The sequence below is a fragment of the Formica exsecta genome, unplaced genomic scaffold, assembly GCF_003651465.1.
Source record: "Formica exsecta isolate Colony F162 unplaced genomic scaffold, ASM365146v1 scaffold421, whole genome shotgun sequence".
NCBI classification, from domain to species: Eukaryota; Metazoa; Arthropoda; class Insecta; order Hymenoptera; family Formicidae; genus Formica; species Formica exsecta.
Genome location: NW_021851451.1, coordinates 153,241 through 174,310, shown reverse-complemented (window position 1 = coordinate 174,310; position 21,070 = coordinate 153,241). Strand labels below are relative to the sequence as shown.

The window sequence follows — 21,070 nt, the reverse complement described above, 5'->3', positions numbered from 1 at the left end:
GGAAAGAGAGAAAGACAGAGAAATTCCGGAATCCATTATAAAAGAATGATCGGATAGGCATTAACATGATTAATGAAGGCATAGGAATACACGAAGGATAGCATAAAACGAACAAGGATGATTGAAGATGATGATGACGACTAGATAATGAGGGCTCGACATTTCAGGTCAATGGCGCGTAAAACGTATAATAAATAGAATGATAGAAATGTCCACTCAAGGACGAGAGACATCCTTCTTAATCGAATAGCCGCGACAAGAAAGGCGAACCAGTTACATTAGCTCTTCTTCCTATGATATAAATTTGAAGAAATTAAATAGCTTCTAATAAAGGTCGCTGATACATATCGTTAATATGCTAAAACAGCCATTCTGTTTCTGCATGTAAATTTAATAAAACACACATTGCATTCTTTTTATTTAATTTAAAATTAACAAATAATTTTCGAAGAGGAAGAAGTATAGAAAAGGCCAAAAAATCCATTTAATATTATTGTTGTGTAAATATCACTGCCTTATTTTTTAATTTGAAGAAGTACTTCCCAATATTTATTCCTAGAATTAAAGTTGTAAAATATGAAATACACAATTGGACAATGAAATATGGAATACTAAATAATATGGAGTTATACAAGATAAGATTTTCCGACACATTGTCGATTACGTGATATTAAAAATCCAAATGGAAATGAAAATAAATTGCGTGAATGATTATACGCGCAAAACTGAACAATGTTTGAAAAACAGGAACCAGGAAATAATAAATTTGTAAATTTATATTCTTTTTGCGATGTGCACGCGGGGGGTAATTTTACGAATTTTATCTAAATTTTATTCACGAGGACCGATGCGATAGAATGAGCTTATGACATCATTTTATACTAATTTTGTTCCCTTTTTCTTACCTTCGGTGCGACGGAACCTGCAACGATCCAATCTTGTCATCGAGGAACCTTCTCATGGCAAACCTGTCCAGCGCTTGATCGCGTCCCCCGCAGATGCTGCTGTAGTTCATATAAGCGGACACTGCCACACCCAGCCGTTCCTTGCTGCCTCTGAAGAGAAGGCGATAACGTTAACTTGGAACTACATTGCGAACGCGCGACGTCTGTTGCGTACCTTCTCTCTGTAAGAGGTAAGACGCGGAAAGATTTTGCCGCGGGGGCTGATCGCGCTTTAATGACGTTATTATTCACGATGAATGGAAATGGCTAACGGGAAGTTACGAGTTTCGAAAGGGCGGTGAATGTATATACCGCGGCAAAATTATGACTTTTATGATCGACCGTTTGAACACTGGACGTTCTATAGATAGAGAGATATTCTTATGCCAATAGTTTGTATCTTTTGAAAACGATTTCTTTGCGCTTTGAAAGTCTCATTTCATATTTCATACTTCTTTTGTATAGATATAAGTACCATTAAAGTCGACCGTAAATTAAATTGCAAAAACTTAACTTTTAATCTTTCTGAAAATTATTAAAAGAAATTAAAAGTTAAATTGGATAAAAGTGAAAAATCGCAAAGTTACCTGGTATGCAGAACAACGACGCGATTAGAAGCGCCGTTTAACCAAGAGTCCAGCTCCTTGCAAAGGGCGCACAGTCTCTCCAAACTTGGTGCTAATCCCTGCGGCCATCCAGCTTCCCTCGTATTCGGCTCACCGGGTCGACCAGGTGACGATAAATTAAAGATCTGGAAATCAGAAATATATCTAAAATTTTAAGAAAAATAAAAAGCAAAAAGATATAAAATAACTATATAAATAACTATATAAATTTTTATTTTGTTGAAGAGAGATTTGTTCCAGTAATTGAGATAAAATCTTTTCCAATCTCGATTTTCTAAAAAATTTCAAGATATTAGTTTACTTATATTCTAATAAAATAGAGCCAAATTATACATTTTGTAATAATCTTTGCGTATTTATCTTCGCGTTGGCTAATGTTACAAAATGCAAAACATTTTTCTTCTTTTCACTTCAAAAGACAGAGTAATGAAAAGCCAGAAAGATTATTGAAATTCTTACCATGTAATTATCGGCGTGTTTTCCGCGCAAAAGGGTCGTGGCATGTTCGAGGACACCCTGCGCATCCTCCCTATACCAAAGAGCGATGATCCTTTCGGTGACGTAACAGAGCTCCATTACCTCCGTCACGCGACCTCCGCCCTTTCCCGGTCCCGTCATCGTCGAATCCGCGCCGACGCCCGGTGTCCTCGCAGGCGTTGACGCCATCGCTGACGTCTGCACCTGTAATCCGATGGTTTATTCGAATTTGATATCGACTATAGAAATGTTAAAAAAAAGTTTAAATGTGGAATAATTAAAGAAATAATTATAATTTATTGCCAAAGAAAATATTTTTTGTATCCGTAGGTGATTATAAAGAGATGCAATGTCAATATTATTGTAAATAAATTTTTAAAGCAATTGTTCTAAATAATTATTATATTTTCAAATTTTTCTTTGCATCATTATATCAGCATATAATACACAAGATTTATTTTTATGAATACATATTATCCATTGCAAATAAAATTGTCTAAATTCGTTTTCGAGAAGAAAATCCTCTCGTGAATAGCTCCACTCTCATCCGAAAATCTTTCCGCAAGATTTGTTTCTGACTACTGCAAAACTTAGTTTCCCTTTACGAAACAATGTCGCGCCAGACAATCAAATTTTCTTCGTGGAGAACAGATTTCATTTCTTTAGTCTTTGCTTACGAATTCACTTCGTCCTTTATTGTTCTCTTCATAGTAACTTTGATATGTACAATTTAGATAAATAAATCGTAATACGTAATAATATTTTAAAAAGAAATAACGCCAAGAAAAATTATATCTCTGATAATTTAAATTTAGAACATATGTTACACATTGTAAAGAAAAAAGTTTATATTAAGAAGAAAATCATGAAATAGTTGGATATTCAAAATTTTGTAACACTATAGTTGTGTGTGCTCATTAATATTGCAATCAGTTTAATCCATAAATTAAATACTAATAAATAATTACTAATTTATTTATTTTTCGAAGATACAACTTGAATAATTATTGAAGGATTTACGTCATGTCTATCAAATTCACTTCCACTTCGATTATATCACACACATCATAATCTCATAACTAAATGCACAATTATCATAATTATTGATAATCCGGCATTGTCCATTCATACGACGTGGAATTAATTGCATCAACCTTGGAGTACTTCGGCGCGTAGACGATCCTGACGACGATATTCCCCGACATGGCGATATCCTTACGGAGGACACGCTATCGCGGAATAGACCGACATGTAATCCCGGCGCTTTAACGGGAACGCCGCGAGTTTATTCCGCCATGCGAGAGAGATGAGGACACCGAGAGAGATATGTCGGGATGATGCGCCGTGTTCCTCGCCGCGGAACGATACACTGCCGGGTATTGTGTTTCGCCTGGTTCTGCTGGAGATACGCAAGAATATCTAGTAGCCGGTCGGCGGTTTTGTCAGATAATCGCGCCGCCTTCTGTCATGTATGTCTGACGTGTGCCAGCTCGCGCGCTCCAGGGCCGGTTTACCATCGCCATCGTCATTTCGCGATGTTTATTTGCGAGTCGTGATCAAAGAGATTTTCGATTCCGCTATGATTAAATCACTACGCTCATAATCGGTGATAAGCATCTTGATCCTCATTGATAGTATTGTAATATTGCTTCTCAGTTTTAAAGATTTTCGAGAGATAATTCTAAGATACTAAAAAATATATTTTATTTTTTATTAGATAAATTTCAAAGCCATTTATCGTACTTTACGAAAATTTTTTTTAACTTGTTGAAGTTTAATGGTAAATGCCTTGATTGATCCAAAAAGTTCTCAATTTCTACAATTTTTTAATCTTTTATAAATTATCCAAAATAAGGCAATTAGGTGTCTTATTATGAATCATTCGATTACGTCTACGCAAAGATTTCTTGTTAAAGCGGCCCTGCATGTAGATGAGAATGCGCTCGCGCGTGGACGCGTGATGTAACGAATTCGTGCAGGTAGCGTGACTTTGATTCCCACCGAATAGTCACGCTATTCGCGCTGCCAATCGAGCCGTGGTCGTTGCTAAGACCGTCTTAATACGATGCACGGCTTGCGGAAGGCGCGCGAATAATTTGTCGCGGAGGACGTGCGAAAATTGCATGTACAAGCAGGCGCGCGAACCAGCAGGATGTACGTTGCGTTTTTGCACAGGTTGCTGCGGTTTCTTCCTCGCCGGCGAATATTCGCGGCGGGTACTTTGTTGAGGTAGCCGGAAGAATCATTTATAGGGTCTCGGGCAGAATCGCGAGTACTATCGCCCTTGAGATACCGCGTTATTGATGGCGCTTGTTAAAATTATTCGCGTGATTTATACCGGATTACGACCGTAAGTTGTTTGCGTTATCTGCCTCTAAGCACTCATCTCTCGTGTCCCGCTTCGAGAAATTTTATCAGAATTGCAGATAATTCGCTGCGCTCAACAGACGTAGTAATGTAATCCGTAAGTCTGACAAGTTGGCCTTTCTGTACTAACGCGCATATAATTCCCGACTGTATTCAACCGTTCTCTGCCTGGCCCTTTTAAGCGATTTACCGAGACTCCGCTTTGTACGTTAGACTATGGTGTTATAACTAATTATAGCGCTGGAATGCCAAAACGCCTGTGGCATAGCCACAGTATGTCATTGTAATCCTGTACTTTAATCCTGTATATATATATATTCTTATCCCACAAATTATATCGCGTATAATACTAAAATACCGAATGTGGTAAAAAATAGTAAATTCCTGAACATGTATCTTTCTTTCTAAATAAAAAACGCGTAATGAATTTATATCCGAAACAAAAATATATGGTCAGAAAGTGAAGGGGAGGACGCAAAGGACGAAGAGATGACGAATGAATATGCTGGATTATTCGCGTTCGAGTCAGAAATATCAAGGGCGATTCATAACAATGAACGAGCGTCGCGTAAAAGAAAGCAGAACGAACTGGGCGAGAGAGAACAAGAGCGGCTACCTCTAAAAATACTTGCTTTTATGGGATCGTAACACCGTGAGTTCGTTTCTCGCGGGGCGTGCAGTCAGGTCTACCCACCCGCTCATAAATCCCTCTGGCCGTTAGGCTCACGTGTGAAATTACTATTACGTCTTGTGGTCCTACCGCAGCTGTTACTACGCGGAAACTGCCCGTGTACATACCCCTAAGTCCACGTGTTTCTCAGGGTTCAATCGCATAGGGCGAGGCTGCCTATCACGGCTAACCAGAAACGAAACGAGGATACTGCCTATTGAAGAAAACAAGTAATACCGTTGCTTTAAAATTAAAGTTCCACGATAGATGGATTTCTGAAAGTCTGCGATTATGGAATTGGAAAATGCTAGCGAAGTAGATTACTATAGTGGATTGATATGCAACGTAAAATATTCGCTTTTCTCTTGCAAAAGCTTTATTAAATTTTGCAATAATAATATATTTACATTCTTTAATAAAAATAAGAAATACGGGGTATAATTTAAATCATTATATCTTTGTAACAAAATTATGAATAAATTCTCAAATAAAAGTGATACATAACGAGATAATAATATTAATTTGCATTCTGATTATTCGCCAAAGATATTTATATTTCTTCATTCGTCACAGAATCTTAGATTTTGATTCCAAAATCCTTTTGTATAGAAAAATTTGGGATATTGAAAATTGATACAAATTAGTACAATATAAATGTTCTCAAGAATGAAGCTGTGATATATATCGTCTACTATTAATTTTGTGCAATTATAGGAGCAAGAAGTCGATGTATGCAATGAGCCGCGCCACTAATGTCAATTACCGTTAATCCACTTAATTGCTTGCGGTTAATTTCTAATTGAAAGTACAGTGCTGGAACGAATGGGCTTAATCTTCATCGATTATGTTAGAAGCCTGATAATGGCGATATGGCTGGATTATCTCGTTCTTGTTATTTCTCGTTTTTGTCATTTCCATTTGACAATTCATTTAAAAAAAAAGACGATTTTTTGTTACAAAGATGTAATGATTTAAATTATACCCTATCGAGTTTTAAACATTATTTCTTATTTTTAAAAAATGTTATCAGTGCACTATTTTTGCTATAAAAAGTATGTTATCGGTACTATTTTTCGAGCACAGAAGGCTTTAACGCAATAAACAAAAATACGACGCAATATGCGAGCAAAAATAACCAATGAAAATTCTCAATGTCACGAAAAAGAACGCACGCGATAATAATTGCGCAACAGTTTTTATCATGCTCTAATTGTTATTCCGCATAATTATTACTGCTCCCACTGTGGCTCACCTTTACTATTCTTTGGCCGGCCCATAACTGCGATGTAATCGCGAATGATAGTTTCCGGAACGCATCCGTGCAATTAATTAACACAATAAAAAGATAATATAAATATAATATTAATCTTGATGATTTGGTTTGTTACTATTCAAAAGATACCATTGAATGTAAATCTCAAATATCACGTATTAATAACTTTATGAATTTTAAAATAAAATTATTTAAGAAAAATTAAATTAAATATAATCAAGTACTATAATATGTTAATGAATATATTCCCTCTTATGTGTTACAAACAAACAATATTACTTACTTATTATATGTATATGAAAAGCCTCACTGTGTAATACAGTGCTTCTTTGTACTACATGCAAAAATAATAGCGATCGGTGTAGCGACTGTCATCCGTGCGCGAATAAATACAGGGTTTCGCGAATATATTATCCATCCGACGTCATACGCATGAAGGTTATCGCGACCGAACGACCGTATAATGTGCTATCTTATTGCCATTTTTGGCGAATAATTTTCAATGGCATCATCGTTCGCATGCAGGAAATCTAAACGGTAGAATTGTAATAAGATTTGCATTATTTCTTTTTTTATTCTGGATTGATGCAAAAAAAGCAAGCTGCAAATCAGATAAAATTATGTCTTGTATTTTTGTGACTTTTGAAAAGACTTTGATCAACACGGTAGATAGAAATTTGTTTTCTCGTCACGTAGATTGATTTACGAAATTGATTTGGATAGTACATAAGGGAAACCGTTTGCGAAAGCCGATGAACAAGAATAATTAGCGTACTGATTACTAGTCGGATATTAGTATTCCCTCTCCGCTGTACGCTAATAGAAAGTTATTCCGCCAACATTGTAAGTGGTGGTTTGTGCAATGCATGTCTCATTCTGATCGCAATTATGGTTATCATGAATTTAAACCGCTTTAATGCAATTTCCCGGATTAAATCGCCAACGCAATTAAATTTCGCATCGCTTATTTATTGAAATTTATATTCCGCGCATGAAAAAGACAAAGAGAGAAACCCGAAATTATGACAGGAAATCTTCCGTCGCACATAACGATAATTCTATTTTAATGTCGCGGTACGGATAACGAGTTACCAGTGTAGAACTTCCGGTGCGTAAAAAAAAAGAATAGCATAAAGAGACGGCATTTCCATTTGAATGCGGGGAAAACGCTCCTCCCCGCATCCAGAAAGAGTTCAGCGTTTTGGAAAGTTCGTACACGTGTCCTCCGGTCTCTGCATTTCGAAAACAGGTATTCGAGTCGGACGGGCGGCGACGACGTGTCGTGGGGAATAATTTCGTGCAACCTGCACGACGAAATGTTATCTGACAGAAGATTCAAACGAGCGTGCAAAAGTCGTGCGTTTCGAATGCAAACGCAGTTTCGCTTCTCTGTGCCTTCTCACGGAATAAATAAAAGTTATGTCCGATATGTAGAATCAATCGCTCTTGTGCGTGTCGCCGATTATATCATTATTAAATATTTAAAGAGATGCTTAGCGATAAATCGCGAGCTTTCATCGATGCCGATAAGCCATGCGAGTAAGATAGAGAGCCTTTGGTCCAGCTCGTGAGAAAAGGATCTTTCTAGGAGATTGATTATTTACTTTTCGTTTCTACTCTATCTCTAGTAATAGAAATGGTATAATTCCGATGAGTATAATTTCCGATGTTATGCAATTAACTATCTTTTAATATGAATTAATTTTTATAGTTGAGTTTTAATATAATAATTTTAAATTATAATTTAAACGCATGTGAAAAAAATTGGACATTAGATAAATAATTGTTAGATATTAATAAATTTGCTTACATGATGCTTGCTTCTTCCGATGTTGTTGACATTTTTCGATTGTGATTCGTAACCACCATTGTGCTGTAATAAAAAATGGAAAAGAATTAATCAACATGTTCACATGTTAAATAATGTACAAAAGTATTATATCTTTACATAATCACATTAAGATTTAAAATAATATAAATGTTACTGTCATTTACCATCATTCTTGTTACAAAACAATTAATTATTGCTTTATAAAATAACATTGCATTAGTATTATTTTTAATAAATTTTATTATCGAGAGAAGAATATAATAGCTCGGTTTTTTAGATTATAATTTCCTATTCACGCGCGCTGCGTAGAAAATACTATTATATCTTCATGGTTGTCTCAAGAAACGTTGTCTCAAGAAAATTAAGTGACATTATGGTTCATTGTTTCGGAATTAATGATATATAGTGTAAGATCTTTATCGTTTCAAAGAAACATTATACAACGACAGGTGCCGTAATAGTAAACTGTATTCAATATTTCTAAAAAAATGGTTGCATCATCAATATCTCTCAATTCAAATCTATAAAAACCTATTAAATATCTCAAATTGGATGGTCGCGCTGCGATGCACATACGATTACGCAATTATAGAAATGCAATAAACAAATTTAAATTTGAAAGGAATATATGTTCTTCAACAACAATATCATAAAAAAGATAAAATTGAAGGCTTATTCGGGAAATAAAAGATTATTTATAGAAGAAATGCTGCTTTAAAAAAAGAGATTTTTTTTCTATTTATAGAATTTATATATGTATACGGGAACGCCGCGAGTTTATTCCGCCATGCGAGAGAGATGAGGACACCGAGAGAGATATGTCGGGATGATGCGCCGTGTTCCTCGCCGCGGAACGATACACTGCCGGGTATTGTGTTTCGCCTGGTTCTGCTGGAGATACGCAAGAATATCTAGTAGCCGGTCGGCGGTTTTGTCAGATAATCGCGCCGCCTTCTGTCATGTATGTCTGACGTGTGCCAGCTCGCGCGCTCCAGGGCCGGTTTACCATCGCCATCGTCATTTCGCGATGTTTATTTGCGAGTCGTGATCAAAGAGATTTTCGATTCCGCTATGATTAAATCACTACGCTCATAATCGGTGATAAGCATCTTGATCCTCATTGATAGTATTGTAATATTGCTTCTCAGTTTTAAAGATTTTCGAGAGATAATTCTAAGATACTAAAAAATATATTTTATTTTTTATTAGATAAATTTCAAAGCCATTTATCGTACTTTACGAAAATTTTTTTTAACTTGTTAAAGTTTAATGGTAAATGCCTTGATTGATCCAAAAAGTTCTCAATTTCTACAATTTTTTAATCTTTTATAAATTATCCAAAATAAGGCAATTAGGTGTCTTATTATGAATCATTCGATTACGTCTACGCAAAGATTTCTTGTTAAAGCGGCCCTGCATGTAGATGAGAATGCGCTCGCGCGTGGACGCGTGATGTAACGAATTCGTGCAGGTAGCGTGACTTTGATTCCCACCGAATAGTCACGCTATTCGCGCTGCCAATCGAGCCGTGGTCGTTGCTAAGACCGTCTTAATACGATGCACGGCTTGCGGAAGGCGCGCGAATAATTTGTCGCGGAGGACGTGCGAAAATTGCATGTACAAGCAGGCGCGCGAACCAGCAGGATGTACGTTGCGTTTTTGCACAGGTTGCTGCGGTTTCTTCCTCGCCGGCGAATATTCGCGGCGGGTACTTTGTTGAGGTAGCCGGAAGAATCATTTATAGGGTCTCGGGCAGAATCGCGAGTACTATCGCCCTTGAGATACCGCGTTATTGATGGCGCTTGTTAAAATTATTCGCGTGATTTATACCGGATTACGACCGTAAGTTGTTTGCGTTATCTGCCTCTAAGCACTCATCTCTCGTGTCCCGCTTCGAGAAATTTTATCAGAATTGCAGATAATTCGCTGCGCTCAACAGACGTAGTAATGTAATCCGTAAGTCTGACAAGTTGGCCTTTCTGTACTAACGCGCATATAATTCCCGACTGTATTCAACCGTTCTCTGCCTGGCCCTTTTAAGCGATTTACCGAGACTCCGCTTTGTACGTTAGACTATGGTGTTATAACTAATTATAGCGCTGGAATGCCAAAACGCCTGTGGCATAGCCACAGTATGTCATTGTAATCCTGTACTTTAATCCTGTATATATATATATATTCTTATCCCACAAATTATATCGCGTATAATACTAAAATACCGAATGTGGTAAAAAATAGTAAATTCCTGAACATGTATCTTTCTTTCTAAATAAAAAACGCGTAATGAATTTATATCCGAAACAAAAATATATGGTCAGAAAGTGAAGGGGAGGACGCAAAGGACGAAGAGATGACGAATGAATATGCTGGATTATTCGCGTTCGAGTCAGAAATATCAAGGGCGATTCATAACAATGAACGAGCGTCGCGTAAAAGAAAGCAGAACGAACTGGGCGAGAGAGAACAAGAGCGGCTACCTCTAAAAATACTTGCTTTTATGGGATCGTAACACCGTGAGTTCGTTTCTCGCGGGGCGTGCAGTCAGGTCTACCCACCCGCTCATAAATCCCTCTGGCCGTTAGGCTCACGTGTGAAATTACTATTACGTCTTGTGGTCCTACCGCAGCTGTTACTACGCGGAAACTGCCCGTGTACATACCCCTAAGTCCACGTGTTTCTCAGGGTTCAATCGCATAGGGCGAGGCTGCCTATCACGGCTAACCAGAAACGAAACGAGGATACTGCCTATTGAAGAAAACAAGTAATACCGTTGCTTTAAAATTAAAGTTCCACGATAGATGGATTTCTGAAAGTCTGCGATTATGGAATTGGAAAATGCTAGCGAAGTAGATTACTATAGTGGATTGATATGCAACGTAAAATATTCGCTTTTCTCTTGCAAAAGCTTTATTAAATTTTGCAATAATAATATATTTACATTCTTTAATAAAAATAAGAAATACGGGGTATAATTTAAATCATTATATCTTTGTAACAAAATTATGAATAAATTCTCAAATAAAAGTGATACATAACGAGATAATAATATTAATTTGCATTCTGATTATTCGCCAAAGATATTTATATTTCTTCATTCGTCACAGAATCTTAGATTTTGATTCCAAAATCCTTTTGTATAGAAAAATTTGGGATATTGAAAATTGATACAAATTAGTACAATATAAATGTTCTCAAGAATGAAGCTGTGATATATATCGTCTACTATTAATTTTGTGCAATTATAGGAGCAAGAAGTCGATGTATGCAATGAGCCGCGCCACTAATGTCAATTACCGTTAATCCACTTAATTGCTTGCGGTTAATTTCTAATTGAAAGTACAGTGCTGGAACGAATGGGCTTAATCTTCATCGATTATGTTAGAAGCCTGATAATGGCGATATGGCTGGATTATCTCGTTCTTGTTATTTCTCGTTTTTGTCATTTCCATTTGACAATTCATTTAAAAAAAAAGACGATTTTTTGTTACAAAGATGTAATGATTTAAATTATACCCTATCGAGTTTTAAACATTATTTCTTATTTTTAAAAAATGTTATCAGTGCACTATTTTTGCTATAAAAAGTATGTTATCGGTACTATTTTTCGAGCACAGAAGGCTTTAACGCAATAAACAAAAATACGACGCAATATGCGAGCAAAAATAACCAATGAAAATTCTCAATGTCACGAAAAAGAACGCACGCGATAATAATTGCGCAACAGTTTTTATCATGCTCTAATTGTTATTCCGCATAATTATTACTGCTCCCACTGTGGCTCACCTTTACTATTCTTTGGCCGGCCCATAACTGCGATGTAATCGCGAATGATAGTTTCCGGAACGCATCCGTGCAATTAATTAACACAATAAAAAGATAATATAAATATAATATTAATCTTGATGATTTGGTTTGTTACTATTTAAAAGATACCATTGAATGTAAATCTCAAATATCACGTATTAATAACTTTATGAATTTTAAAATAAAATTATTTAAGAAAAATTAAATTAAATATAATCAAGTACTATAATATGTTAATGAATATATTCCCTCTTATGTGTTACAAACAAACAATATTACTTACTTATTATATGTATATGAAAAGCCTCACTGTGTAATACAGTGCTTCTTTGTACTACATGCAAAAATAATAGCGATCGGTGTAGCGACTGTCATCCGTGCGCGAATAAATACAGGGTTTCGCGAATATATTATCCATCCGACGTCATACGCATGAAGGTTATCGCGACCGAACGACCGTATAATGTGCTATCTTATTGCCATTTTTGGCGAATAATTTTCAATGGCATCATCGTTCGCATGCAGGAAATCTAAACGGTAGAATTGTAATAAGATTTGCATTATTTCTTTTTTTATTCTGGATTGATGCAAAAAAAGCAAGCTGCAAATCAGATAAAATTATGTCTTGTATTTTTGTGACTTTTGAAAAGACTTTGATCAACACGGTAGATAGAAATTTGTTTTCTCGTCACGTAGATTGATTTACGAAATTGATTTGGATAGTACATAAGGGAAACCGTTTGCGAAAGCCGATGAACAAGAATAATTAGCGTACTGATTACTAGTCGGATATTAGTATTCCCTCTCCGCTGTACGCTAATAGAAAGTTATTCCGCCAACATTGTAAGTGGTGGTTTGTGCAATGCATGTCTCATTCTGATCGCAATTATGGTTATCATGAATTTAAACCGCTTTAATGCAATTTCCCGGATTAAATCGCCAACGCAATTAAATTTCGCATCGCTTATTTATTGAAATTTATATTCCGCGCATGAAAAAGACAAAGAGAGAAACCCGAAATTATGACAGGAAATCTTCCGTCGCACATAACGATAATTCTATTTTAATGTCGCGGTACGGATAACGAGTTACCAGTGTAGAACTTCCGGTGCGTAAAAAAAAAGAATAGCATAAAGAGACGGCATTTCCATTTGAATGCGGGGAAAACGCTCCTCCCCGCATCCAGAAAGAGTTCAGCGTTTTGGAAAGTTCGTACACGTGTCCTCCGGTCTCTGCATTTCGAAAACAGGTATTCGAGTCGGACGGGCGGCGACGACGTGTCGTGGGGAATAATTTCGTGCAACCTGCACGACGAAATGTTATCTGACAGAAGATTCAAACGAGCGTGCAAAAGTCGTGCGTTTCGAATGCAAACGCAGTTTCGCTTCTCTGTGCCTTCTCACGGAATAAATAAAAGTTATGTCCGATATGTAGAATCAATCGCTCTTGTGCGTGTCGCCGATTATATCATTATTAAATATTTAAAGAGATGCTTAGCGATAAATCGCGAGCTTTCATCGATGCCGATAAGCCATGCGAGTAAGATAGAGAGCCTTTGGTCCAGCTCGTGAGAAAAGGATCTTTCTAGGAGATTGATTATTTACTTTTCGTTTCTACTCTATCTCTAGTAATAGAAATGGTATAATTCCGATGAGTATAATTTCCGATGTTATGCAATTAACTATCTTTTAATATGAATTAATTTTTATAGTTGAGTTTTAATATAATAATTTTAAATTATAATTTAAACGCATGTGAAAAAAATTGGACATTAGATAAATAATTGTTAGATATTAATAAATTTGCTTACATGATGCTTGCTTCTTCCGATGTTGTTGACATTTTTCGATTGTGATTCGTAACCACCATTGTGCTGTAATAAAAAATGGAAAAGAATTAATCAACATGTTCACATGTTAAATAATGTACAAAAGTATTATATCTTTACATAATCACATTAAGATTTAAAATAATATAAATGTTACTGTCATTTACCATCATTCTTGTTACAAAACAATTAATTATTGCTTTATAAAATAACATTGCATTAGTATTATTTTTAATAAATTTTATTATCGAGAGAAGAATATAATAGCTCGGTTTTTTAGATTATAATTTCCTATTCACGCGCGCTGCGTAGAAAATACTATTATATCTTCATGGTTGTCTCAAGAAACGTTGTCTCAAGAAAATTAAGTGACATTATGGTTCATTGTTTCGGAATTAATGATATATAGTGTAAGATCTTTATCGTTTCAAAGAAACATTATACAACGACAGGTGCCGTAATAGTAAACTGTATTCAATATTTCTAAAAAAATGGTTGCATCATCAATATCTCTCAATTCAAATCTATAAAAACCTATTAAATATCTCAAATTGGATGGTCGCGCTGCGATGCACATACGATTACGCAATTATAGAAATGCAATAAACAAATTTAAATTTGAAAGGAATATATGTTCTTCAACAACAATATCATAAAAAAGATAAAATTGAAGGCTTATTCGGGAAATAAAAGATTATTTATAGAAGAAATGCTGCTTTAAAAAAAGAGATTTTTTTTCTATTTATAGAATTTATATATGTATATATATAATTTTAATTAATATTTTCGAATAAAACAATATTCTACAAGATTAACGTATGGTCAAATTTCCGTTAAAAACAAATTCCCATCATCTCTGAAGCTGTGAAAAGAATTTGTACATGACATTTACGAGAAACTACATTATGTAAATTAATACACACATCGCGCACGCGTGTAGAGGCACGCGTGCTGTTCGCACGCACCTCGCTCTCAATATGGAGGGCAGTGTGCCAGACGGTAAAGGCGATGCGGTGCAGAAGCGTTTCCGTTTCTTCGCGCAATGGCGTTTCGGCGTCCTTAAAATTATTGTTCGCGGTATCCTGTCGGGTGTCGCCGCATCGGCAGCAATTTGCTCGTAACCAAGCGCGCGATAGAGAGCTGCTGTTCGAGCTCGTCATCGGTGAGCGAGATAGAGGTCTTTATGTAATTCGTAATTTCCATATATCTTCCATTAGGCAAATGACGTCGGCGTTAAAACAGTCGAATGCTCCGATATAACAGCAGTAACGCGAATGATATCTGGCATCGATCACAAGGAATCGTTAGATTTTGCAAACGTCTTCATCGCTTTATTGTGTGTAATTTCCTCTTTTTTTTTGTCACTCAATCTTCGAGTAGTTATGCGCGGTCGATGTTCATTAATATCTTCTAGATGTCCAATCATGGGAATCATAAATCATTCTCTTCACCAACGTCGTCGACATTCATAAAAAGAAGTACAATAAGACCCGACATAACTGGCTTGGTTTATTCCCACAAAGCCTTCCGTATTTGTGTGGGATGTCTAATTTTAATTATATTAGTTATTAATTATCAACAATAGATTTCGGATCTATATCCGAAGACACCATGCTCACTTTGTTAAGCCGAGCATTGCCTCTCTTTTTCTTTCGCTTCTTTCTTCCCTTCTCTGTAAAAAATCTCGATGCTTGCCAAACGCGTTTCCCCAATACTACGCGTATTATCGATGTGTCGCTTCCGGGTCAAGTGTCGTATCAACATACATAGCGTAACGTAATTCCACTTTTCTCGATTATGTGAGCCAAACACTCAACCTTTATTGCGCCAGGATCAGATGGAAAAAGTTTTATCGTTATAGAACTTTTACTACTATTTGAGCATTTCTATTTCTGTATTTTGTACTGTAATATGTATGTTGTATATATGACATCGTGGGATTGTCATTATGAATTGTGTTTCTATATAACAAAAGATTACTAATTATAAGTTTTGAAAACTTTACAAGATTTTCTATTATAAATTTCTCACACGTACAGGATATAACAGATACATAAAATATATATAAATATATTAAATATTACTTATAAAGATTTCAACATATATATTCTTATCATTCGCGATTTTCTTATCATTGTAATAGAGGCTAGAACACGAATTTTTTTATCTCGATTGTCTCAACACTATCTGTTTACACTGTCATTTATTTCATTATAATTTGCATATTGCGGGTCGCGCAATGTCTTTTAATGAATTGTATCCCTCCATATATTCCACATTAAATTCTTATCAGCTCGAACAAATAAAAATCATTGATTGCACTTGCCGCGATGTAACCTTCAAAGCGTCATACGCAACCACGCCGCAGCTCCCGCGATCCCACCCTCTCGAGCGCCAATCAATTCACCTGCCGCGGCTCCGGCTTGCAGGTGTGTGCGTTCAAGGTCAATCGCGTTTCAAGGTACGCACCCCTCTCGTGGTCACGCTCTTGATTCATCGAGCGTTTCTCTCACCGAAGCCACTTTACGCAAGCTCGCAGCCGTCGTTCACGGCGTTCCCTTCACGTTCTCCTTAGAGTGTCGATGCGAAGAAACGAGGAATGATACGTTTAAAATTATCAAAACGAGAGTTCCGGCTACAGCGCGACCTGGGTCAACCGAACGTCTGCGCCGCACGGGAGCCGCCCCGGCGCTGCGGGTGTACAGAAGGTTGAAAGCCTGCATCTCTCCCGGCAGGCCGGGATGGTCCATGGCGGGGTAGCACGGGGTGAGAGAACTTGACACGTAACCATGGCGACCGTAGTCGGCATTACACGCAGGCTCGATCCTGCGCCGAGTGCAGATCCTCTCGTCGAGTACGACGCGAGCTTCCGGAGTGCCGCGCAAGCCGGCGAGGATATAGGGACGACACCTTCGAGTGGTTGAAACGCCACTCCCTTGAAATATAATTAGGCCACGTCGTTTCGTGTGGAATTTATCTCGGTGGATGTATCCCCCTCGAAGTATTCTCCGGGAGCGGGCGAGCGAGTCGGCCTCCGCGTGAATGGGACTTTAATGATACGGGCTTGCGATATTTATCTTAATGTCTAGATTGTCATAATCTATTGTTATACCTATAATATGTTTTACTTTTACGTGATCAATCAAAATATCCGGAAGAAAGTTTTAATCTTCATTTTAATAATACATCTTGTTTATTCAATTCTATTTAATAAAAATCGATGTCTTTATTTATCAATTAATTAAAATAATTCAGTGCAAATTTCATTATAATAATATTATTAAATATTCTTCTCAAATTTTGAAGAACTAATTCTCTCTTAGAAAATTTTTATTCTTTACTTGAAACGAGAAATCAAATAAAACGAGTGATTAAATGCATTTCGAACCACTTGCAAGGTTTCGCTTGCTCCTATCGATACGTTACTTAACCGCGTGAGTTTCCGCGCGATCGCATCGCCAATAAAGAAAAGCATAGCCGAGTAGGTCGTAAGTGTGCCACTCCCTGGAATACAATTAGGCCACCTGGTGATGTACACGCAATTTCTCCAATGTCATTTACTTTGTACATACATCTAAATTTTGCGCGTTACCGGGATGCACGTTTGAACTTACTAATTTGTAGCTCGGCAGGGAGATTGTGGAGAATGAGATTCATGAGTCGCGACAGTAGATGCAATTTTTAATGTGTTCTAACAAAATTTCCATTCCGCGAGTGATGAAATAACTTTACGAGAACGTGTCGTGACACGTGTAAAATGTCTTCGCGTACTTGACATACCACGCCCTTGCAATATAATTAAGTCAAGCTTTTACGTTAAAATCATAATGATGTGTGGGGTTAATTTTAGGGAAATTTCATTTATCTTGGGAAAAGCGAGCAAAGTCACACATTATTAATTTTTCTATTCATTTTTATCATATAAAATCTAGAATTAAAATTGATTAAATATAGTACAAATAATGATTTAAAAATCTCTCTTATTTATAAAAGATTGGTAATACAATTATATAACTATTTAGTTAAACCTTAATCAATACTAAATTGAAATATTGAGTTATAAATTTTATTTTACATTAATTTGTATGGAAAAGCGATAAATCAATATTTTTTAAATATTGCCATATCTGCGTTTGATCGAAATAAAATGTAGACTTTTAAGACGAACTCTTTTGGAAGTTTTTCTTGGTGATTCATCTGTTCTGACGCAATACATTAATTTCCAAGCGAAAGAAACACCAGCGACATTTTACGACAAGATAAATCACAAAAAGAGGGTCGATAGACCTTCGTAGGTGAAACACGTTTTACCAGGACTAGGTAACCAGATAAATACAAGAATGTCCTTGGCAAGAGAAAGATCGCAGATGGAATATATCGCCTCTATATTAATGTTTAGATTCCGACTGGATTGCGAAAACTGTACGATTACTAAATCTGCCGCGTAAAAATGCGAATAGCGTGGCTTCGGTTATAAAAAAGCGAACAGAGGCCTCCTCGTTTAAATTCACATTCATGAATAGTAAAATATCGGGACAGTGCGGTATAAAACGTAGTATTTTTAGATTTTGTTGAAAGCATTATGCCGCGTACAGTATCACTTCTAAAATATTGCGCATACACACAGTTTACAGATTAACATAATCTAACATTATAAATTATAACATGTCAAACACACACACATACATACACACATAATGTTGCGTTGATCATTATTATGAAATAATAATATTGCGGGCTTTAATATCGAGCTTTAATTGGCTTAATCTCTTAAAACATGTTCTATATATTTTAACTGTCAACTGAATTCGCACTAATTAATGCGTGCGATATATTCGATCGAAAATGATACATTTTATCGTCAAAAAGAAAAATCGATATAATCATTAAATAGGATTACGCGACGAGGACTTTCGCTATTTCTCGTAATAATCCGAATGAATCTTTGATTTATCCTCACTACAGTATATATATAAAATAACATAATTTGTTGCAGATATAATTTAAAATATTGTCGTCAAAAAAAAGTCCTTAACACTAGCTTCATTTTAATAATTCGGAATTTTATAATTAATTAATTAACTTTTTATCATTTTATCCATATATGAAATATTTTTTATATCGCTGATATGTAGCCTGTAAAAATATTAGTCTAGAAAAATATTTGTTGCAATCATGCGTGCATTAAATTTGATCTAATTTTATTCATCGCGATTGTGTGTATTACATTAAAACTAATAACACTATTTTGATAAAATACCAAAATGAAATGCCACAGAAAAAAAAAGTAATAATACTCTAGGACTTATATAACACGGAAACTTTCCGCCAATGCGGAATATTGTTACGGAAATCGGCAATGATCCAATCTTAGCGAAAAAAAAATAATTACTCTTAATGACGTCGATAATAAATATGACTTATGCATAGCCGGATTAAACAGTATACACTGTGTTTAGTTTGGAATGCGGAGATCAGTGTGACGTTCGTTGAAAAGGCGAGTCGCACGATGGGACCGACAGGATATACGATTGGCTAATCCGTACTTAATTGACTTATGCTTCGCAATCGAGCGTCACGATCGAGAATCGCATCAGGGATCAACTGGAGCGCAGCTGCGGAGGGTTTAGATTCCAGTTAGTTCTCGCTATCGGCGAATAGATCGTGACGTTGGAATGAGGAAAGAGCGGGAATGACAATTGGGCGATCGTAGTCACGCCGTATTACATTAGCGGATGTGTGGCAAGATGCCGATTGATACCGTGGAATGTAAATTCCGATCAATAACTATTACACCCCGTGTTTCTATGCAAATGGTCCGTGATGCTTACTTATAATGTAGGCAGTAAATAGTTCAGTAAAAGAGAATGTCGGCTGTTAGGAATGTTAATGCTGAAAATATCAAGAAACAGAGAGAACAGTATTAAAAGATGTTTTTGATCTATCATTAACTTTCTGATCCTAAAAAAAATTTAGAAATCGCGTACATTTTTATATTGTTTTTTTTTTTTTTTTTTTTAAGCGCTAACGAATTAAACCTTCAAAAATGCATAAAAATATATATAAAAAACTTATTCTCTTCAATTTTTTATTGTACTTCAACAACATATTTTAATATTTGAGACTCAGTGACACACAAAGTTATTTTCTTGGTAATTTAAAAGTTGTCAGAGAAAAGAGATAAAGCCGCATCAAATTTTCATCGAGGATAAACCGTTCTCGAAAATATCATCTTGAATGCCAGATACAGCGCTGAATTTTAATACAAATGTCCCACACGTATACTTTTGATCCGCTTAAAATGATACTTCAACCAAAGCGCCATCAGAGAGGTCGGAAACTAGAGAACGTCACGCACAAAGTTATCATATAAAATGACTTAAGTTTCCCAATTTCTTCGATGGCACTTTCGCGCTTTTAGATTAGATAGACGGGATGTTTCGTAAGGTTTGTTTTCGATCCATCAGTATCAGAGCATCGTGCTAATATCAGATAGAGACAACCTTTGCAACGTTAGTCATAGTCTCGACTTTAGCCTTGTGGCAAAATATGACATGACAAGACGCGGACACGTATACATATGCACGCGCCGTGCATGCTATATAACGATCGTTTTAATGACAATTACGTAAGGTCGGAGTTTTTTTTTTATTCACGCAAAGTATTCTCTGGGAAATATATATTCTGTCTCTCACTCTCTCCTTCCTGCCGTAAAATTCATAGGAAGCCGAATGATCTCATACGAAGTGACGCCCTTTACAATCATCGATATAAATACGCGCTCACCCGACGCAAAGAGAGCCGATGGCTATCGTTTTATTATTCATTCTCTTTGTCTCTTTTACTTCTCTTCTCCGATTCGTCCATCGTAACATTTATCGTAACTTCTTTGCGACTTCCATGGTTTTTCAATACTACAACTTCACCGTAAATATGACATAAAGGAAAAGACGATAGCGATCGTAAAGAGCGCCGTCAAAAGGAATCGCTAGCTTATCTGCAGCTCGGTTTTATCGTCGACCTTTGACCTGCGAACACGACGGTTTAATCCTTTCATGTGTTTCTAACTCTTGATAGCGTGTCTTAATTTCGAACCGTTTCATCTCTATTTGTTTTCTAGACATAATAAAGTCGTTAGTGGCGAGAGAGTTTATCGCCAATCGGCGATTATAAATATGTGTAACGAATCAGAAATTACATATTTTATATAATTAGTTAGAAACAGACATATATCTTATATGTAATATACA

The 21,070-nt window shown here is 36.1% G+C and overlaps 1 protein-coding gene across 5 annotated transcripts in view; it reads right to left on the bottom strand.

Annotated features, from left to right (window-relative positions):
• Positions 1-21,070, bottom strand: part of LOC115240255 (tensin-1) — a 128,627-nt gene that overhangs the window by 34,639 nt on the left and 72,918 nt on the right. For all 5 annotated transcript variants that reach the window (XM_029815306.1, XM_029815305.1, XM_029815307.1 and 2 more), the window contains exons 3-6: positions 13,803-13,865; positions 2,030-2,251; positions 1,532-1,695; positions 906-1,055 (exon numbers count right to left, since the gene is read on the bottom strand). In XM_029815306.1, coding sequence (XP_029671166.1) covers positions 906-1,055; positions 1,532-1,695; positions 2,030-2,251; positions 13,803-13,865 — 599 coding nt within the window. The remainder of the gene's footprint in view (positions 1-905; positions 1,056-1,531; positions 1,696-2,029; positions 2,252-13,802; positions 13,866-21,070) is intronic.